Genomic DNA, 19,851 nt, shown 5'->3' on the forward strand with positions numbered 1-19,851 from the left:
CAAGTCTGGTCCCAATATGATGAGTGATAACTGCTGGACACTGCAGAGAGAGGAACGTCAGCAGGGGAGGAGACAAAGCAAGAATCAGAAGCGATTCTAACAAGAAGAGTTGCTGAGCGAAAGGAAGATGCCAAAGTGTTTGAAATGACCAAAAATCTTGCCTGTGTGGTCGAGAGGTAGCACAGATGGATGACCATACCGTTGGTTGATTGCACTTTGCCGTGATTGTACAATATGTGATTACCTACATTGCGCTGTGATGTGTGATATACATTTCTGTTCCAACAAATTCAATAGTTGCGTGCTCTTTTGTGTTGCCTGGCTGTGGTAAATATGGATTAAAAAGATATATGATCTAGATCCAAGGATATCTACAATAGGCCAACAACAATGCATAAAAAGTGAGAATTTAGGGCATCAGTAGCCGTTTTCACGACGGAACTTTCGCAGAGGAACCTATTTGATACCTGAAAAGTACCTACTCTTTGAGGCCTTAACATCCCTCAAACTGAAATTTTTTATGTTCAAAATAATTTTAGAAGTTTAAATCCGGACATTCTTTGCCCTCAAATCACTTATTTATTTACAAACACAGCAATTTTCGGTTCTAGTAGCCCACCTTTCGACTATGAGGTATCAAATCAGCGTGGCAACTTGCCCCCTCTTTGCTCCCTCGGGTATCTAATTCCGGAATTCTTAAAAACAAGGAAAGTATATATCGAGTTCTCTTTTATACCTAATCAGTTATGTTTTAATGGTGATTAAAATATGGAAAATTTTTTAATTACATTTCATATAAGAAAAACACGCAAAACAATGAAACAAAAATAACTACGGCGGATAATTACCTTCAGGTACCTAATTCCGACCAATCAGCACCTCAGTAGGATATGACGTCATACAAGAATGGTGTTGAAGGCCGTTTGCAGTCCCGGCCGGTAGGTCACGTGACAGCCGGGGGCCTCGGGTCACGCGGCGGTCGGGAGTCGGACGCGGGACGTGGTCGCGGGCGGACGCGCGGGGCATCATGCTTTGCTTTGCTTGCTTTGTCAACTTAATATAACTTACGATCGCATACGTGTGAAACCCAAACACTGCTCAGTGTCCTTAGAAATTGAGTTTTGGAAAGCTCAAGTCTCTATAGCTCCTCAGGTCGGCAACAGTGAAGCCTCATCAGTCATCTGAACCCATGTGAAAAAAGCGAGGGTAAGGAACCTTGTGTTGCTTTTTCTTTTACCGTCATAATTATCTCAAACCATCACAATTTTGAGTTGCCACATTGTCTGGTTCACTACATTCGTGTAAAACTTGGGTGAAGGCTGATGGCTCAAAGAAAGGTGAAGATATTTCTTTAAGTGCCTAATCCGTGAAATATCCCGGCTTTACAAATCTACACTTTTTATTTTATCCACGATACATTTGTTAAAATTGTTAAAATTTAATCTACATTTGTTAAAATCGGGGCTTTGGTTTTGTGTAAACTAGATCATAAAGTTTACTATAGTTTTGTGTAAAACCTGGTGGCTGAAGAAAATAGTAATTTTGCTAAAATGATGTGCGGAAATTTGTTGCTTTCCAAATCAAATTACTTATACCTATATTTCATTCAAAATTAGGAGGCAATATGTCTATGTCTATGTCTGTCAATATTACTGTTTTTTCTTGTAACATGAACTGAGTTTGGGTACAGTGCTCCGGAAACGTTTTGGAACGCTAGCTAGAGCAGTTTCCATAAAAATTGTTTAGATAGTTGACATGGCTTGTTGACAACTGTTTTGCTGTTTCTAAAAAAGTGAAAAAATATTTTCCTGCATTAAGCAGACAAGGCAAGTTATTCTCATAAGCTATCGAATGTGTGTGCGTGTGTGTATTTTTAAGCTGTCAATTGTAACTTCAGTTACTTCACTTTAGAACATATTGCCCAGAATGCGTCACTGATCATGAGCTGGTATATCATATCATATGTAGCAAATACATAAATGAGAATAGTGTGTCATGAATTTTTGTGCATGCTTCTGGATCATCTGTAATTACATCAAAGGCTCGGCTCAAGAGTGTCCTGCCGACCAGCTTATGCCCAACCCTTTCTGTCCGCAGAACGTCTTCCGTCGCCTGCGACTCCCGCACGCCGTTTGCGCCCCGGCCGTCCGTACCGGTCTTCGCGCTGCGGGCCGCGCTGCTGGAGTTCGCGGCGGCGTCGTGGAGCTCCCATCGGGACGGCGTGTGATGCCCGCGTCGAGCTTATAAGCCGTGAGCTTCGATTGGCGGCTCACGCGGTCACCAGCTGTATGTACAGCCTCGGCCCCGACGACCCCGCTAATGGCCGAGACCGGCATACCCCCGGCATGGGTCCGCTGTACGGCGCAGCGCTGGCCGCCCGCATGTTACGTTTGGCTGTATCGCTGCCCAGCGGGAGCGCGCTCCACGCTGCGGTAGAGGTACACGTTGCGACCCGACTGAGGACCGCAACCGGATGGTGAGACGTCGGCCTCTGCGCCCTGGCTGGGGCAGGCGTGACCGACGTCACAGTGGAGGAACGCCCAAACAAGACCAGCCCACCGTCGGAGCAGCATGGAAATATCATGTTCTGCCTGGACGTCGGACCCGGCGGCCGCAGAGCACCTGCACACGTGCGGAGAGGGGCGCTGGAGGCTACTCTGGAGCTTCTGCCATCCCGCGGCGCGGCTGCTGGCAACACCTGACAACGGCGGCAATGGAGGCGGTTGGGAACAGCTGCAGCAATGGTGATGGTGGTGATGGCGACATGGTGGTTTGGACTTCATCTCAGCGCGGCCGCCGCCCAGGCGCCACTGCGCCCGGCTGCTCAGCCACCTACCGGATGGCGGGGTGGCCCTCACGGCCCTCACGCCCGTTCGGTCTGCGGCTCCGTTCTGGGGTGGCGGTCGCGGGGTTAGCGGCGTTGGACTTCGTCCTTTATCCAGACTGCACAGTACCATCTGAACGGATGGATCTGCCAAGAAAGATGACATCCAAGGCGGCTATGAGGCGATCACAAAGCTTCAACAAGAGCTTCTCCTTCATGGGGCCGGCCGGCCGGTAAGTCGCAACACCGGCTGCCGAGTGCCAACAGCTGCGTGCGCTGGCGCCGACGCGTTGTGGGCCGCGCTGCTGACGCCCAAGCAGCCAGTCGTCAAAAAATAGCGCAATGCGCCTGCAATTGACATGCTGGTGTTGCCAAATTGAAGTTTTCCCTTCATCGGGAGTTGATTTGAAGCGCATATGTCCAGTGCGCCCAAATCCGCCAGCCAGTCGTCAAAAAATAGCGCAATGCGCCTGCAGTTCACATGCTGGTGTTCTGCCTTGGCGCAAAGATTGAATATTGCGCTCGTCGTTGACTTGTGGAATATTCAAAATCAAAGATATTGGCGAAAATATCGAACGGCCAAATATAAAAATACCATAATCGTGATCCTTGCACTGCAATTAACAAGTTCCAACACTTCGATTTTTGTTAGGATCAGTTTTTAAGAAATTGAAAAGTCGTGATTTCGTGATGAATACCTAGGTACTTACCATAGATCTCACTTGACCGTGAAGGCCAAGTCGTTCCTCGGAATTTATTCTTGCAAATAATGAGTTTTACATAATACCAATTGGTTATAAACGCACATCACATCAAAGAAGGCAAAAAACTGTACATTTCTGTTTTTAACATTCCTTTATCCGTTCATTTTTAAAGAAATACAAGTCAAATGAAATTTTTCACGACCACTAAGCACTGATTCGAAAGGGTCGGATCTTGGCGCAAAATTACATGCAAAAGTCGAGTTGTGGAGCAATTCAGCAGTCATTTACAAAACAGCGCATTTTGCAGAAAGCTTACTTAATTGTTGAATCAAAGTCATGCATAATGAATCAGCCTACCTCATTTACCCGTTTTATGCCATTTTCACGTATACTTTGGCATCGGTTTCCGATAAAATCACGTTTTTATCAAATGTCCAGAAACAGCGCAATCTCCATGTGCAATTTTGCCCCGACAGTCGATTCAAAGCGCTGTCGGATTTGAGCGCATCGTGTTGCATAAGGGCGCAAAAATGTCGGATTTGAGAGTAATCGTGTTCCCCCTGGCGACTCTGTAGGGTGTCTGACCAGACCAATGTCTCCCCCTGATTCCTAGCATTCGTCCGGCTCTGAAATGGTCTTGTCAGACTGAAAGGGCCTAACCCAACAAAACAAAAACAAACAAACAGCGTGCGCCAGTCGCAGCTGGGCTGGCTGCCAGCAGCGCCGGCTCTCGATGACACATCTAATGTCTATGGCGGAGTGGGAATGGGCTTGAATTGGTGCGTGTGCCTGTACTTTAGCATAAGTGACCAGCAGTGAGCTGTTTCTACTTTGATATATTGAGCCTGACTCTGGAATAGCCACACTTGAGTGGCACGGATCTAATTGGGACGTGAACTGAATAAATGTATGACTAAAGAAAGCGGCGGTACATGCATGGATAGATCACTGAGCAGTTTAACATAAAAAAGTATTTATGGTGTGCATATGATCTATAAACTTTTTGCCAGCGTGCGAGGCCCTACAACCATAGTTCGTTTTTTTCAAAAGGACGCTGGCTCCAAGTTCCTTATCGAAGCTCTCACGTGAGTTTTGGCAGCTTCAGCGTCTGGCCAAGAATTTCTTACCGAAAAAAAATGTTCGATTTCAAAATGTGCACGGTAAGTATCCGGAAATTATGTCTTGAAAATTTGCATACTATGATGACGTCACTGGTGGCAGCAGGCACCCAATGTCCGTACGATGGGACAAAGTTTCGACGAATTTGGGGGAAACTTCGTTCTTCACTGTTGCCGAGGTTATAATCGAGTAAGCGGCTTCGTCCATGATAGTTATACAGGGTGACACAAAAAAAACGGTCATCACCAAATTTCGAATAACTTCGGAAGTTTTATTCAGATCATCACCAAACTTCGGCCACTTAAGGTCACACCTATGTAGCATACATCCACCAAGTTTCAAGTCTTCACTACGAATACTTTTAGTACAGTGTGTGTTTTACTGACGCTCCACAATGTGCTCCAGGTGAGCGCCACGGCGCTGCAGGGCGTAGGCACACTTGCATCCGGCGGGCAAAGTTGTCGATAACCCGATGGCTGTGCACTTTACAGAGTGCAATGGCCTCTGGAGACAGTGCTCAGGGGGTGTGCTACCCCTGAAACGTTATTCTTATCGGGTTATCGGCAACTTTGCCCGCGGGATGCAGGTGTGCCTACGCCCTGCAGCGCCGGGGCGCTCACCTGGAGCACATTGTGGAGCGTCCGTAAAACACACACTGTACTAAAAGTATTCGTAGTGAAGACTTAAAACTTGGTGGATGTCTGCTACATAGGTGTGACCTAAAGTGGCCGAAGTTTGGTGATGATCTGAATAAAACTTCCGAAGTTATTCGAATTTTGGTGATGACCGCTTTTTTTGTGTCACCCTGTACGTTACATTGCAATACAAGTTCGACAGCATGACGTCACCACTGTTCTCATATCTGGTTCCAAAATGCACGTATGGAAGTTATTGGGAATACTTCACATGTTAAAATAAGGCGAAGTTCGAGTTTCCCAGGTTCAGTTTTTGCTCGTTTTGCTCGCTAAAACGCGTGCTTTTACGAAAAACGTACCTGGAGCCAGAGTCCTTTTGTAAAAAAGCGAACTATAGCCGCCTTTGTTTTAGCATCACGGACGGCACGTATGCCACCCACATGCTGCACACTTGTTTTTATTTGGCCCAATCGCTCTGGAATTTCTCAAACTCCCTGACCGGTCAGAGAGTTTGCAAACTCCCTAGTGAATTTGTAAACTCCCTACTCCCTAGTGAGTTTGCAAACTCACTAGGGAGTTTGCAAACTCACGGATTTCTCAAACTCCCTGTAACATATATATATATATATATATATATATATATATATATATATATATATATATATATATATATATATATATATATATATATATATATATATATATATATAAACACTTCTTTATATAACAACATGTTTCCCTAGTCATGAAGTATCGAATGATATGTTACTCGCCTATACTTGCTCAGGTCATGTCAACCGTGACCTGAGGTCAAAATTGAGAGTGACCTTAGTAGGTCAAAATACAAACCATTTGTTTCGCAGTTATTAGAGAACTGCAACGGCGTTTACCGTTTCAGGCTATCACTAACGGTTCAGAAGTTATTGACGCAAATGTGATGTTACTAAAAAATACGCTTTTAGATTTTTGACTCCTAGCGCCTCAAATATCAAAAACAGCTGAAATCTGTTGGCAGATAGTCGAAAGGAAATTTCCTCAGCTATCAGCTGCTTTTTTCCGTTTTGCTCTGACTTTCCTAGATACTGAGCTAGACCTCATTCTTTGAAAACTCTGCCAAATCGGAAAATTTTGGCTTTTTGGGGGTCTCAGGTTTTTTTTTTTCGTTTTTGATGTTAAAAAATGTCCAAAATGTATTTCACGTTGAGAGCAATCCAATGCCGCTTACCGGATCAAAATCCGTCCATTAGTTTCCGAGATCTCAGGGGGGGGGGGGGCCGAATCGGCCCCCCGCCAGTTTCTTGTCCCGGCGGAGCCCGCCGGAGACGTGGCTTGGTGGGCTTCAGCTTAAGAGACAACCTCGGGTACCGATGGCTTGTCGACTTTGAAGCTGGATGACCGTTAGCAGTCAGCTTGCTTGCCAGTTTCCTTTTGGATTTGCCCGTCTTAAGCTCCACACTTCGCGATAATGATCTGCGCTACCCGACTGGCGGAAGTCTTCCTGTCGCGACCTAGCTTGTTCTCAGGCGTCTATCTGCTTCTGTCACGTGACAACCAGCGGCAAATCGTGCGGTAACCCATGCCCAGTGCCTCGGCGACCTGGCTGTGGGCCATGCCGCCGGCAGCTATGCGGACTGCCCAGTTGCAAGACGATTTGCTGTGCAGTTTTGCCATCCCGGACACCTGGTCCGCTCGCCCTGGCTACTGCCCCGAAAATAGCCTCCGTTAATCACTTGACCAGTCAGGGCCACAAAAATTCGAAGGTCACGTGACTAGAATACAGCCAATATGGTCTCTAGGAGCAAGTAACGCCGAAATTATATTGAAATTACGCCGTATTAGGCAAAATAAAGGTTGTGGGAGGATGTGACATTGATTTTGGGCCACCGTGTAAAACATTACCGACCATGAGTGGCGGAGCGTAGGGGGATGGGGCGGGGGAGGCGAGGGGGGGGGGGGGGTTCGGGGCCGGGATAGGAGGTTGCGGGGAGAAAGGGCAGTTGGGGAGGGGGCGGAGCTTGACGAGGTATGGCGCTTAGATTTGAGATAGGTTGGTTACAGAATTCCACAAAATAGGTACTGAAATATTATCGATCATGTCTAAGTACTAGTGTCGGAGGTGGGTGGCAAGCACCCAGTACTTGCTGTTTAAACTACCTGCCGAGAGCGTACCTTAATATATAGCTTCGGTAACTAGGATATAAAAACGTATATGTATCTGCCGTGCGGGCGAAGAAGAAGCCAGTACTTTTTCAAATACAAAGATGGGATTGGAGAGGAGGGAAAGGATGGGAGCAGTTGGGAGGGAAGCGGAGAGGAGGGGTGGAGGGAGCGAAGAGGTGTGCTATAGGAGACTGCGAGGGGAGGGTGAAAGACATATGGGTAGGGATAAATGAGTTTATCATTGAGCCAGTGAGCGACCGTCAGAGAGTGGAAGTGAGGGAAGGGGAGGGAAGAGGGATGGAAGCAGGCAGGGAGGGTTGGGGAGAAACGGGAAGGGTAGGGGCGGAGCGGGGCGGAGCGGGGCGGGAAAGCATCCATTATCTACTTACTTTTTAAACTACCAACAGAAAGCGAATCAGATACGTATCTGAGACGCAGATATGCATCTACGGCGCGGGCAGAGAAGTCCGCTTTTCAACTACCAAGAGGGGATGAGAGGGGAGGAGAAGGGAGGAGCGGGAGGGGATGAGGGGAGGGAGGGGATGGGAAGGGTGGGTAGAGGAGGGAAGAGGGATGGAAGCAGGGAGGGAGGGTTATGGAAAAACGGGAAGGGTAGGTGCAGAGCGGGGCGGAGCGGGGCCGAGCGGGGCGAAGCGGGGCGGGGAAGCATCCATTATCCACTTGCTTTTTATACTACCTACCGAGAGCGAATCAGATACGTATCTGCGACGCAGATATGCATCTACGGCGCGGGACGAGAAGTCCGTACTTTTCAAGTACCAAGAGGGGATATGAGGGGAGGGGAAGGGGGAGAGGGAGGGGATAAGTGGAGGGAGGGGATTAGAAGGGAGGGCAGGGAAAGGGAGGGGGGAGCGAGCGATGAAATGTGATAAAGGAGACGGGGAGGGGAGGGAGAGAGACAGATGGGGAGGTTTAAAGGATTATATGATTGGGTCAGCGGGGAGGGGAGGGAGACAGACAGATGGGGAGGGGTAAGTGAGCATATGATGGGGTCAGTGAGCGACAATCAGAGAGTGGAAGTGAGGGAGGGAGGTAAAAAGGATGGAGGCAGGGAGGATCTCTCGACAAAACTGCTGGGTCACATCTATGATCTGAATGGATCTCTCGACAAAATTGAGGGTTTTGATCTATGATCCGAGTAAATATCAGATCTAGATCCATTGGATCGGATCTCAGATCCATTTTCCCAAATCCATGCACATATCTGACGGAGACAGAGGCAGAGCAAGCATTACAGGTGTCCCAAAAATAATGTCACACTTTTCCAGCGTCAAATGCATGAAAATAATAAACATGAGAGTTGCACTTTTCTTACATTTGTATCCCACCTTCTCCTTGATACGGGTAAGCATACGGTCCGGGAAATCAGACATCAACATGTCCAGCTTCTGTAGACTGATCTTGGACCAGACAGATCCAACGTTCCTGGTCAGCGTGCTTTCAGGTTATCATTGTGTCATTTTGTTTACCTCTTACCGGACGTTCGCCCTAAGATTTTCTATCGGCGATAGGTCGTGGAAACTTCCCGGCAATTTGTCCTTCTCTCAGAATGCCGGGAAGTTCGATCTGCACCAGTCCTACACACACAGAAATATTGAGCGATGTCAAGTTCAATATAATCGTAAATAGTTCAAATAGCTTCAAAGTTCTGCTTCACTTAGTAAAATATCTTTAGTTTAAGTATTTTCGTGATAAATAAGCAAGGTATCCGTCGCACAACGCCATAATAAGTAAAGGCATCAAGATTTAGTTTGTTTTTATACGACGTTTATTGGTTAACTAATAAACATCGGCAGTTTTATTACACCACACAAGCATCTTTACGCAAAACAGGATAATGTAACAGCATAACAGATGTTCAAATACCTAAATGATATGTTTCCATGCAAAGCAAGTGTATCCATACGCGAGTGAGTGTTGTGTCGCACTGGTAATTGCGGTACACACACAGAGCACCGTTCGTTTACGTCAACCAGTGTAAATTTAGCGAAATTTTGAGCTATATGCTGACGGCGGCGGCGCCATTTTCGCAATCTGTCAGTTGTGCGCCGGGGACCGCGGGGGGCGGCGGGGGAGTGTTGTGGCTGCAGTGCGCAGAGTGGGTTTGCCCATTCTTGTGCGATCAGTGAGATAAAACAGTGCTGTGGTGTTTATCTAGTTCGATAATAAGCTGAGTATTGAGTTAATAAGTGAATAACAAGTGAAATACTGCATTGTGGTCATCGTCTGATAACTGCAATCAAGACCGAGTCTGAAATCTGAAGCGGAGCGACATTGGAGGAGCTGCTGGAAATTACCCAGCTTTGTCGGAGTGCTAAGGTGGGCTTGTAATTTTTCAACTGAACTGCTGTCGTGTTATGAAAATAATGGATGCACTTTCATGCTTTTCTAGGGTTAATTAGGTATAGGTATGTTAATATTTTGCCAGATAGGCAACAGATAGCCGATGGCTAATTAAATGAACGATAATTTTGGCACAGTGAAGTAGTGCGTACAGATGACATATTTTTTTATTTATTAATTACGGGCAGTTGACGGGAGACGGGCGGTGGCTGCGACCTGTAGCGGCGCCCATGCGTTGTGAAATATCAGCTTATATACATGATAAGGTATAAACGCTAATCTAACTTTTATTTCCGTCAGATGTGATGTCGATTCTTAACAATAAACGACAAACAAACAAACGTGTTTGCAGCATGGGGTAGGCATTGAGCATCACAATGTTTCGTTGCATTTAGCTAGGCTCGCAGCTGGCGACAACGTCCCGCCGCGTGTGACTTGCGTTACAAATTTTGCGGGCCCAACATTAGCTTTACCAGAAAAAATCGTTATAATAACCGTCATATTTGTGTAAATTTACCGCCATGAATTTGTGTACGATTACCACGCGAGTGTTCCTTTTGGTACTTTTTACCAAAAACACATATTTGTGCGTAAATGTAACGCGAGATCCGCGGTAAAGTTACACTGAAAGCGGTTCTCCTACACAATAGTGAAGCACTCCGAAGCTAGCAAAACACACATATAAGTGTTCTTTTACCCAGAAAACAGAGTAATTTTACACCAAAAAAATGTTCCTTTTGGTACTTTCAATTACACCGTTTTTCCGCTCAATATTTCTGTGTGTGTAGGTCGTTTTAGCTCGATGAGCCGGGGCGCCGAGCTGTTGAAAGATGATCCTGGACATGTTCAAAAGAAGTTTTCAGCTGGAGACGTGGCTTGGTGGGCTTCAACTAGAAGACAACTTCGGTTATCGATGGATTGTCGACTTAAAGACTGGATGTTCGTTGGCAGTCAGCCTCCTTGCCAGTTCCCTTTTGGATTTGCCCGTCTTAAGCTCCACACTTCGCAATGACGATCTGCGCCACCCGACTAGCGGAAGTCTTCATACCGCGACCTAGCTTGTTCTGAAGAGTCTGTCCGCTTCTGTAGCGTGACAACCAGCGCCAAATCGTGCGGAAAGTCATGCCCAGTGCCTCGGCGACCTGGCTGTGGGTCATGCCGCCGGCAACTATGCCGACTGCCCCGTTGCGGGACGATTTGCTGTGCAGTTTTGCCATCCCGGACACCTGGTCCGCTCGCGCTGGGTACTGCCCTGAAAATAACCTCTGTACACCCCTTGACCGGTCAGGGTAAAAAAAATTCGAAGGTCAAGTGACTTTAGCCAATATGGTCTCAAGGAGCAAGTAACGCCGAAATTATATTGATATTACGCCGTAGATGGCACAATGAGGGTTGTAGGAGGGTGTGATATTGATTTTGAGTCACCCTGTGTGACAAATGATTTCGGTCAGCTTTAGCACTGAAAAAATTACCGATCATAAGTGGCGGGGCGGAGAAGGAGGGTGTGTGTGTGGGGGGGGGGGGGGGGTCGGGGCAGGGATAGGGGTTTGCGGGTAGAAAGGGGAGACTGAGAGAGGAGCGGAGCTTGTCAAGGTAAGGCACTCAGATTTAAGATAGGTTGGTAAGAGAATTCCACAAAATATTGAAAAAATTATCGATCATGTCTGAGTATTAGTGTCGGAGGTGGGCGGGAAGCACACAGTACTTACTGTTTAAGCTACCTACCGAGAGCGTGCCTTAACCCGCGCATGACTGGGGTATTTTCCATAACGCGAGTGACTGGGGGGGGGGGCTCTCCAGAGCCCCCCCCCTCCTATCTCCGAAACTACTGGGCCGATCGTCAAAATTCAAACGGCGTCTGATAGCTGGAAAAAATATCGAGCGAAACCTATTTTCATTGACCTCGAGGTCACCGATGACGTCACAGGTCAGGTCAAAGTAAAAGTTATCGACATTTTTGTTAGTTCACAATTTAGGCTCTGACCGCCGGACCGCCGGTCCGATCAGGCTCATTTTTGGTTTACGCACTCCTTGACGGATGCCTTAGATACCCTGAGGGTACCGAACTTTTACTTCGAATTTTTAAGGTCAAGGCCAGGTCATCCTAGGTCACGAAAATTGTATATCATGTATCGGTCACGTGACGCATGTTTTATGGTCCATTTTACTCGTAGATTTCGAAAATAGTGTCGTCCGTGTCATTTGAGGTCATTGTCAGCTGAATTTACCGGAGGTCAGGTCACTTTCAGGTCAGAAAAGGTCAAATTTTGAAAATGAAATTTTCAACAAAAAAGGTGCCTATCAGATGCAGTTTGAGCTCAGGAACACGATGGTGCCATTTATATTGCTGTACGACGTCAAAAACGTACTGAAAAATGGATTTGAAAAAAAAAACATAAAATTGTAAAATTTTGACAATAATGCGAATAACTTGGCTATTTTTGAAGATATTGGGCTAAAACTTGCAAATGTAGTTCATTAGTGTGTGTTCTATCACATATATTCCGGTTTTTCGAAACGTCAAAAAATTTTTTGAAAAAAATCAAAAAATATATTTTTGTAATTGTAAATTAATATTTTTCAAAATTTTCAAAATTTCGAAAATTCGAGATAGCAGTTCGATAGCTACGTGTATTTGTAGTCCACTCATGCAAAGAAAATGGATCTAGCTTTAAAACTGAGCTCTTGAGAGCGTTTGCGGTATTTCAGTATTTTGCATGAAAATCGGCCGACATGACGTCACTCTGACGTCATTTCCGGCTAAACTATGGTAGGTAGAAGGTTGAAATTTTTAATACAAGGTGTCAAATTGATGCCTCTGAAGGTACCGCAAGTTTCGTGTTGATCCGTCAAACAGTTTAGAAGATATTGCTGAAAAACATGAGGGGGGCTCTGTAGAGCCCCCCCAGTCATGCGCGGGTTAATATATAGCTTCAGTAACTGGGACTTAAAAACGTATATGTATCTGCGGCGCGGGCTAAGAAGAAGCCAGTACTTTTTCAAATACCAATATGAGATTAGAAGGGAGGGAAAGGAAGGAAGTATGTGGCAGAAGAGGGAGGAAGAGAGCGAAGAAGTGTGATAAAAGAGACCGGGAGGGGAAGGAGAGAGACAGATGGGCAGAGGCAAGTGAGTATATGATTGGGTTAGTGAGCGAGAGTCAGAAGGTGGAAGTGACGGAAGGGGAGGGAAGATGGATGAAATCAGGGAGGGAGGGTTAGGGAGAAAGGGGAAGGGTAGGTTCGGAGCGGGGTGGAGCGGGGTGGGGAAGCATCTTTTATCTACTTACTTTTTAAACTACCTACCGAGAGCGTATCAGCTACGCATCTTTTTTTTTTTTTTTTTTTTTTTTTTTTTTTTTTTTTTTTTTTTTTTGCTCCGCCAGCCTAAAGCCAGTCTGGAGCCGGGGGTCATTACATCTGGCAATTTTGGCCAGGAACAAAGTTTTACGTTAAGCCGGTTTATGTGAACCCGGAAGCAATAGCAACGTGGGAGCCTATCCTTAGTGTGTGTGAGCAAATCTAATGGGGGAACTTACTTTTGCCGAAGTGCCGAAAAAGCCGGAACAAAACACAGATGAAGAAACGGTAACATTTATTTACATCACATATTCATACACTTGTGTAAGGTGTCAGTGTACTGGTGTGGGGTGTATTGGTCAGGGAAAAAGTCCTAAATAACAAAAAAAAACCTGACGCCTATTGCAAAGGGGAAAACCCCGCGCTGAAGCCAAAGAGCGCGGGGAAAAAACCCCTACAGTTGTTTAATCTAATGTGTAGGAGGTAAAAGGGAAGGGATAATGACGGCCCCGTGCTGGGGAGGGGCGCCCGGCGACCACAGGCGTAAACACCTTGGCTGCCAGTCGGCGTTGGCTCTCAACGACTCCGCCTTAGCGGGTCGGAGAGCGCAATAGGGGGCCGCCAGTTACACATGCCAGTTACACAGTGCAAGAAACATCAATGGCTAGAGCGCAAGCACACGATGCAATCAAAAGGAGAATGTAAATAAACGACCGGGATTTAGGTTGTACGAGTAAGGAACTGGGCGCCGCGTTACTATCGTCGCATCTGCGAGGCAGATATGCACCTACAGCGCGGGCAGAGAAGACTGCACTTTTTCAAGGCTCAGGCCCGGGTGACCTACGCCCGGGTGGCCTACGCCCGGGTGACCTACGCCCGAATTGCCGACTCCATCGAATGTCTACGCCCGGGTGACCTACGCCCGGCTGACCTACGCCCGAATCGCCTACTCCATCGAATGTCTACGCCCGGCTGACCTACGCCCGAATCGCCTACTCCATCGAATGTCTACGCCCGGCTGACCTACGCCCGGCTAACCTACGCCCGAATCGCCTACTCCATCGAATGTCTACGCCCGGCTGACCTACGCCCGAATCGCCTACTCCATCGAATGTCTACGCCCGGCTGACCTACGCTCGGGTGACCTACGCCCGAATCGCCTACTACATCGAATGTCTACGCCCGGCTGACCTACGCCCGAATCGCCTACTCCATCGAATGTCTACGCCCGGCTGACCTACGCCCGAATCGCCTACTCCACCGAATGTCTACTGCTCCCCTCCTGTCCGATTAACGAGTGAAGATTTCGCATACCAAAGTGACCCTTCCAGGGGACCGGCACCCACAGTCAGGTAACAATGGGAAGGGTCGGAGGGACCGACCGCCGCGCCGCATGGTGACAGGTGATTCCCGGGACGCCCAAGCGTCGCCTTTCAGACGCATCGCCTGCCTCCCCTCCCGCCGAGCCGTGCCGCGCCGCACAAAGCAGACGGACGCTGTCGCGGAGCGAACTACCCGACCAGGCTGTCATCATCGGCGGAGAGCCTGAACTGCTTGTTCTTTTTGAATCGTTGAGCTGATCAAGCTTGAGTAGCCATGCTTGCGTATTTCACGCTTCAGCCCTGCTGTGAGCCATGTTTTGATTTATCATTTCAGATCTTAACAATGATCTTAGGTAGGAAGAACCGTGCGAAACGCCCCTCCCCTTAACCGTCGCCGGTATAGGAGGGGGGGGGGGGGTCGAACAGCCCCTCACGGTTTTTCGCAAATAACTCGCGTAAAAAGCCGCTGATCCCGACGAAACTTTCATTACCCTCGCGTTTATCAATTTTACACCTACCCTGACAATTGCATGACCCTGAAACAAATGACCTTTGACCTGTGACCTACTTTTCGAGACCATGTATGGCCGGAATCGCGATTCGGCGTATATCGTCTCCTAATAGCCGCGCGTTTGCACTCTTTTCGTGGTTTCAAGCGTTCAAACATGTGATATGATATTGCTCCTATGCAGTAGGGTGGGTGTCAAGTTCACTTGAAGCTCAGGTCAGGTCACTGACCTTTAATGACCTCGGTTAACTTTAACATGTTTCTAGGCTAGTTTTTTAGCTGAATCCGAATTTAGCAACCATATGAACATTTACGAAGTAGTTTTGGTGCCTTCGTGACATGTTACGAAGCTGTCAGAGGCTGAACATGTACAGCTCGAAAAAGTGAGCCGAGGTCACCAAAGGTCAATGACCTGACCTGACCTTCAGGTGACCTTGACATCCATCCAAATGCATGGGAGCAACATCAAATCTCATGTTTGAGCGTTTGAAACCACGAGAGCCTTGCAAACGCGCGGCTAATGCGAGCCGACATACGCCCAATCGCGATTCCGGCCAAACATGGCCTCGAGAAATAGATCACAGGTCAAAGGTCACTTGGGTTAGGGTCATAAAATTTTCAGAGTAGGTGTAAAATTGATCAACTCGAAGGTACTGAAAGTTTCGTCGCGATCGGCCGCATTTTGCGCGAGTTATTCGCGAAAAACCATGGGGGGGGGGTCCATCCGAGCCCCCACCCCTACACATGCGAGGGTCAAAACCTACCACGTGGAGGCTTGAGATCGTAAATAAATAAATATAAATAAACACCTAAAAGTATATGGTCAAATAACTAGTCTAGCGGTGACGCACTACCCCTGAGATCATAAATAAATAAATATAAATAAATACCTAATAGAATATGGTCAAATAACTAGTCTAGTGGTGACACACTCCCTTTCGCCCGTATTGATGTTTTGACAGCCGCGAACGTATAAGGGGGGGGGGGGAGTCCGTTGGACCCCCTTGCCGTTTCACCCCTGATCGAGCTAGAGCTTCGCGAAAAAAAAAAAAACGAGCGTGTTGCCCGTGACAAGAGGAAGCCGATGATACCCAATTTAAAGGTCCTAGGTCATTGATTGACCTTCCAGGCCAGGTCAATGGTCCAAAAGTCGGTAAAATCGGGACCAGTTAGAGGGTCGTAAAGTCTGGCTGTTACGGGGCTATTCGGGGTGCTAATCACGAATATTATGTTAGTTTTTGTCGCAGATGATGTCTTCATGCATTTAGGCCAGGTCGGGTCAGCTAAGTTCAGGTCAACCAGCAGCGGTTTTGCCGGGTATTCGTAGTAGGTGTCAACACGATCTGCACCAGTCCTAGGTCGTTTTAGCTCCATGATCCGGGGCGCCGAGCTGTTGAAAGATGACCCTGGACATGTTCAGAAGAAGTTTTCAGCTGGAGACGTGGCTTGGTGGGCTTCAACTAGAAGACAACTTCGGTTACCGATGGATTGTCGACTTAAGGACGTTCGTTGGCGGTCAGCCTCCTTGCCAGTTCCCTTTTGGATTTGCCCGTCTTAAGCTCCACACTTCGCAATGACGATCTGCGCTACCCGACCAGCGGAAGTCTTCATACCGCGACCTAGCTTGTTCTGAAGCGTCTATCCGCTCTGACACCTGGTCCGCTCGCGCTGGGTACTGCCCCGAAGATAGCCTCTGTACACCTCTTGACCGGTCAGGGTCACAAAAATTCGAAGGTCACGTGACTAGAATTCAGCCAATATGTTCTCAAGGAGCAAGTAACGCCGAAATAATATTGATATTACGCCGTAGAAGGCAAAATGAAGGTTGTAGGAGGGTGTGATATTGATTTTGGGTCACCCTATCTTTAGCACTGAAAACATTACCGATCATAAGTGGCGGAGCGGAGAAGGAGGGTGTGTGTGTGGGGGGGGGGGTTGTTGTTGTTGGCGTTCCGGCCGTCGGGTCCGGTGGGCCCACATGGGGGGCCCGGGAGGGCCCCAGCCCCCCTCGGGGGGCGACACTTGCGACGTCCGCGCAGGGAGGGCAGCAGGCCCCCAGACGGGTTCCGGCGGGCTCAGACGCCGGGGTAGGGCCGGAGAAACCAGCACCCCGCCAGAGTGTCTAGCGCCGTGGGCGCTCTATAGTCGGCCCAGGCGCCGCAGGAACTCGATAACCCGGCACGGGTCAGCGAAGACCTCCCGCAGCGTCGGGTCCTCTCTCCCAAAAACGTCGTGTCGGACGCGGGCCGTCGCGGGGCACGACGTCAGGAAGTGTTCCGCGTCCTCCCTGACTCCGCCGTCGCAGGTCGGGCATCCGTCGTCCTCCTCCATCCCGATGAAGTGACGGTACGCTTGCAGGGCAGGAGAGTGGCCGGTCCGGAGGCGCACCAAAGCGGTGCCCTCTCTCCTGGACAGGCCGAGCCTGTCTGCCAGCCTGACCCTGCCCGGGCCGACGACATCGTGGTAGTCGTGGCTTAGGTGCGGGCGGGTCGCGGGCGCAGGTCGGGAGTGGCGCGTGCTCTCCACCCACTCTCTGCTTACGTGGCGCTTCAGCAGGCTCTTGGCCGCCGCGAAGGTGATAGGTGTCCCGTACTGCGGCAGCTCAGCGGCCTCCCTGGCCACGGCATCGGCGATCTCGTTGCCGGCGACTCCCGCGTGACCGGGAACCCACTGAAGGTCCACGCGGTGGCGTCGTCCTAGTCGCCGGAGGGATAGCCAGACTTGGTCAGCGACCCGTTCAGTCTGGTTGGCCGGGCCCTCCCTCAGGCGCATGAGGGATGATAGGGAGTCGGTGCACAGCTGGATACTGAGTGCAGGTTCTTGATCGGTGAGGATGGACTCGATGTATTTGAGTGTTTCACGTAGAGCGAGGAGCTCCGCTGTGTAGCTCGACGTGAAGCGCCCCGCTGGCGCTCGGATCCTCTTCACTTCCCTGCCGCTCCTGTAGACGACTGCCCCTGCTCCGCCTCGTTCTGTGCCGGCTGAGGCCGAGCCGTCCGTGAAAGCCTGGACGTCCGGGTTCGGCAGTCCGGCTATTGTCTCCTCGGCGGCAGTCCGTCGCTGTTCGGCGGGGGCGTTGTGCGGCACCGGCCTCGCGAGTCCAGTGTGGAAGAAAACCGTTGGTGGTGGTGGGTGACTCCCAGGGAGGGGTGTTGGCAACCACCAGAAACGGTTCGCGTGGGAAGTCGTCTAGGCCGGCGTCTTTGGATAGCTCTTGGCCCGTCCGTGCCCATCCTCTATCATAGCGCAGACGTTGCCGGGGCCGGTTCTCAGGAAGGAGGATCCGCTGCACAGGGTCGTCTGGTAGGTCCCGGGAGTGGCGCTCCATCGCCACAGCCGCCAACTGCCTCCGCCGCGCCGAGAAAGGCAGGAGATCCGCCTCTCTGGCCAGGGCGTCCACTGGTATGGATCTGACACAGCCGGTGATCGTCCTACACGCCTGTCTCTGCACCATTTCCAGCTCCCTCAGGCCAGACTCGCTGAGGCCGGGCATCCAAGCACCGGCGGCGTAGTCGGCGCAGGCACGGGAGAAGGCGAGGTAGGTGCTGCGCAGATCAGACGGTGAGCAGCCCCACGTCGTGCCGCTGATAGCCCGGAGGACGTTGTTCCTTTGGAGCATCTTGGCGTTGATCGTCTTCACATGTCCCATGAAGGTGAGGCTCCTGTCGAGGGTGATGCCCAGGAACGTCGTGGTGGGGGAGAACTTCACTGGTTGGCCCTGGAAATGGAGTGCCGCTTCTCGCCGTGCCTCAGCTGGGTCGAGGGTGAAGATAGTGGAGGTAGTCTTCTCCAGGCTGACCACCATTTTCCAGCGTCGGGCCCACTCCTCCAGGCTGTCCAGGGCACGCTACACCTTGGTCTCGGCGGCAGAGACGTCACGGTCGCTGCACCTGATGGCTAGGTCGTCGGCGTACAGCGATGCCGACACGCCCGGTGGGAAGTCGTCGGTGATGTCGTTGATGAAGATGTTGAAGAGCGCCGGGGATGTCACCGCGCCCTGGGGAGTGCCGTCGCGGAGGACCCGGAACTTGCTCCTTGTGTTGTTGATTCTCACGCATGCTTGACGGTCCCGGAGGAAGGCCCGGAACCATGCTATGTAGCAACGGGGGAGCCCGAGGCGGGACATCTTCCAGAGGAGGCCCGTGCGCCATGCCTTGTCATAGGCTGTGGAGAAGTCCACCGTCACCAGTAGGGTCCGCTTCCTTTCTTCAAGGCCGTCCGCCGTCGCCTGTACCAGCCTCAGGATCTGGTCCTCCGTCGACCTGTGTTTCCGGAAACCGGCCTGGTTGGGGTTCAGGAGTTGACGTTGTTCCAGCAGATACATCAGGCGGCGGTTGATGAGGCGTTCCAGCAGCTTCGACGTCGAGCTCAGCAGACTGATGGGACGGTAGGACTTGACCTGGTCGGGTGGTCGGGGCAGGGATAGGGGTTTACGTGTAGAAAGGGGAGACTGAGAGAGGAGCGGAGCTTGACGAGGTAAGGCACTCAGATTTGAGATAGGTTGGTTAGAGAATTCCACAAAATATTCAAAAATTATCGATCATGTCTGAGTATTAGTGTCGGAGGTGGGCGGGAAGCACCCAGTACTTGCTGTTTAAGCTACCTACCGAGAGTGTACAGGGACCCGCAGTTGCTACTGTACACATATATTACCAATTTAGAATTGCGCTATTATTTGCTAAGTGCTGGCCATTGGAGAAAGGAAATGTAGCGCAAAGTATGGAGGAATAACACATGTTTGCTCCTAGGACGTATGTTTTGTATAATTCCTCTTACCGCAACAGATATTCTTCCAAAACTACAATCGTGCTATTTTTCCGCGCCGGTTGCCTCCCCAGAGCCCGTCCTTGGTATCGCCACTAGCTTCCGTTCCCGCTACGTGAATGAAAGTCACGTGACTACTACAGGTTTGCGCT

The 19,851-nt window shown here is 49.6% G+C and overlaps 1 protein-coding gene across 1 annotated transcript; it reads right to left on the reverse strand.

Annotated features, from left to right (window-relative positions):
• Nucleotides 1-17,074: 17,074 nt before the first annotated feature.
• Nucleotides 17,075-18,740, reverse strand: LOC122380949. Its single transcript, XM_043364599.1, has 2 exons — nucleotides 18,165-18,740; nucleotides 17,075-17,995 (listed from the first exon to the last, which is right to left on the reverse strand). Exons 1-2 carry the CDS (start codon nucleotides 18,738-18,740, stop codon nucleotides 17,075-17,077), a joined length of 1,497 nt encoding a protein of 498 aa, XP_043220534.1.
• Between the last annotated feature and the right edge of the window lie 1,111 nt (nucleotides 18,741-19,851).

The sequence above is a fragment of the Amphibalanus amphitrite genome, unplaced genomic scaffold (assembly GCF_019059575.1).
Source record: "Amphibalanus amphitrite isolate SeventyFive unplaced genomic scaffold, NRLGWU_Aamphi_draft 000110F_arrow, whole genome shotgun sequence".
Classification (NCBI taxonomy): domain Eukaryota; kingdom Metazoa; phylum Arthropoda; class Thecostraca; order Balanomorpha; family Balanidae; genus Amphibalanus; species Amphibalanus amphitrite.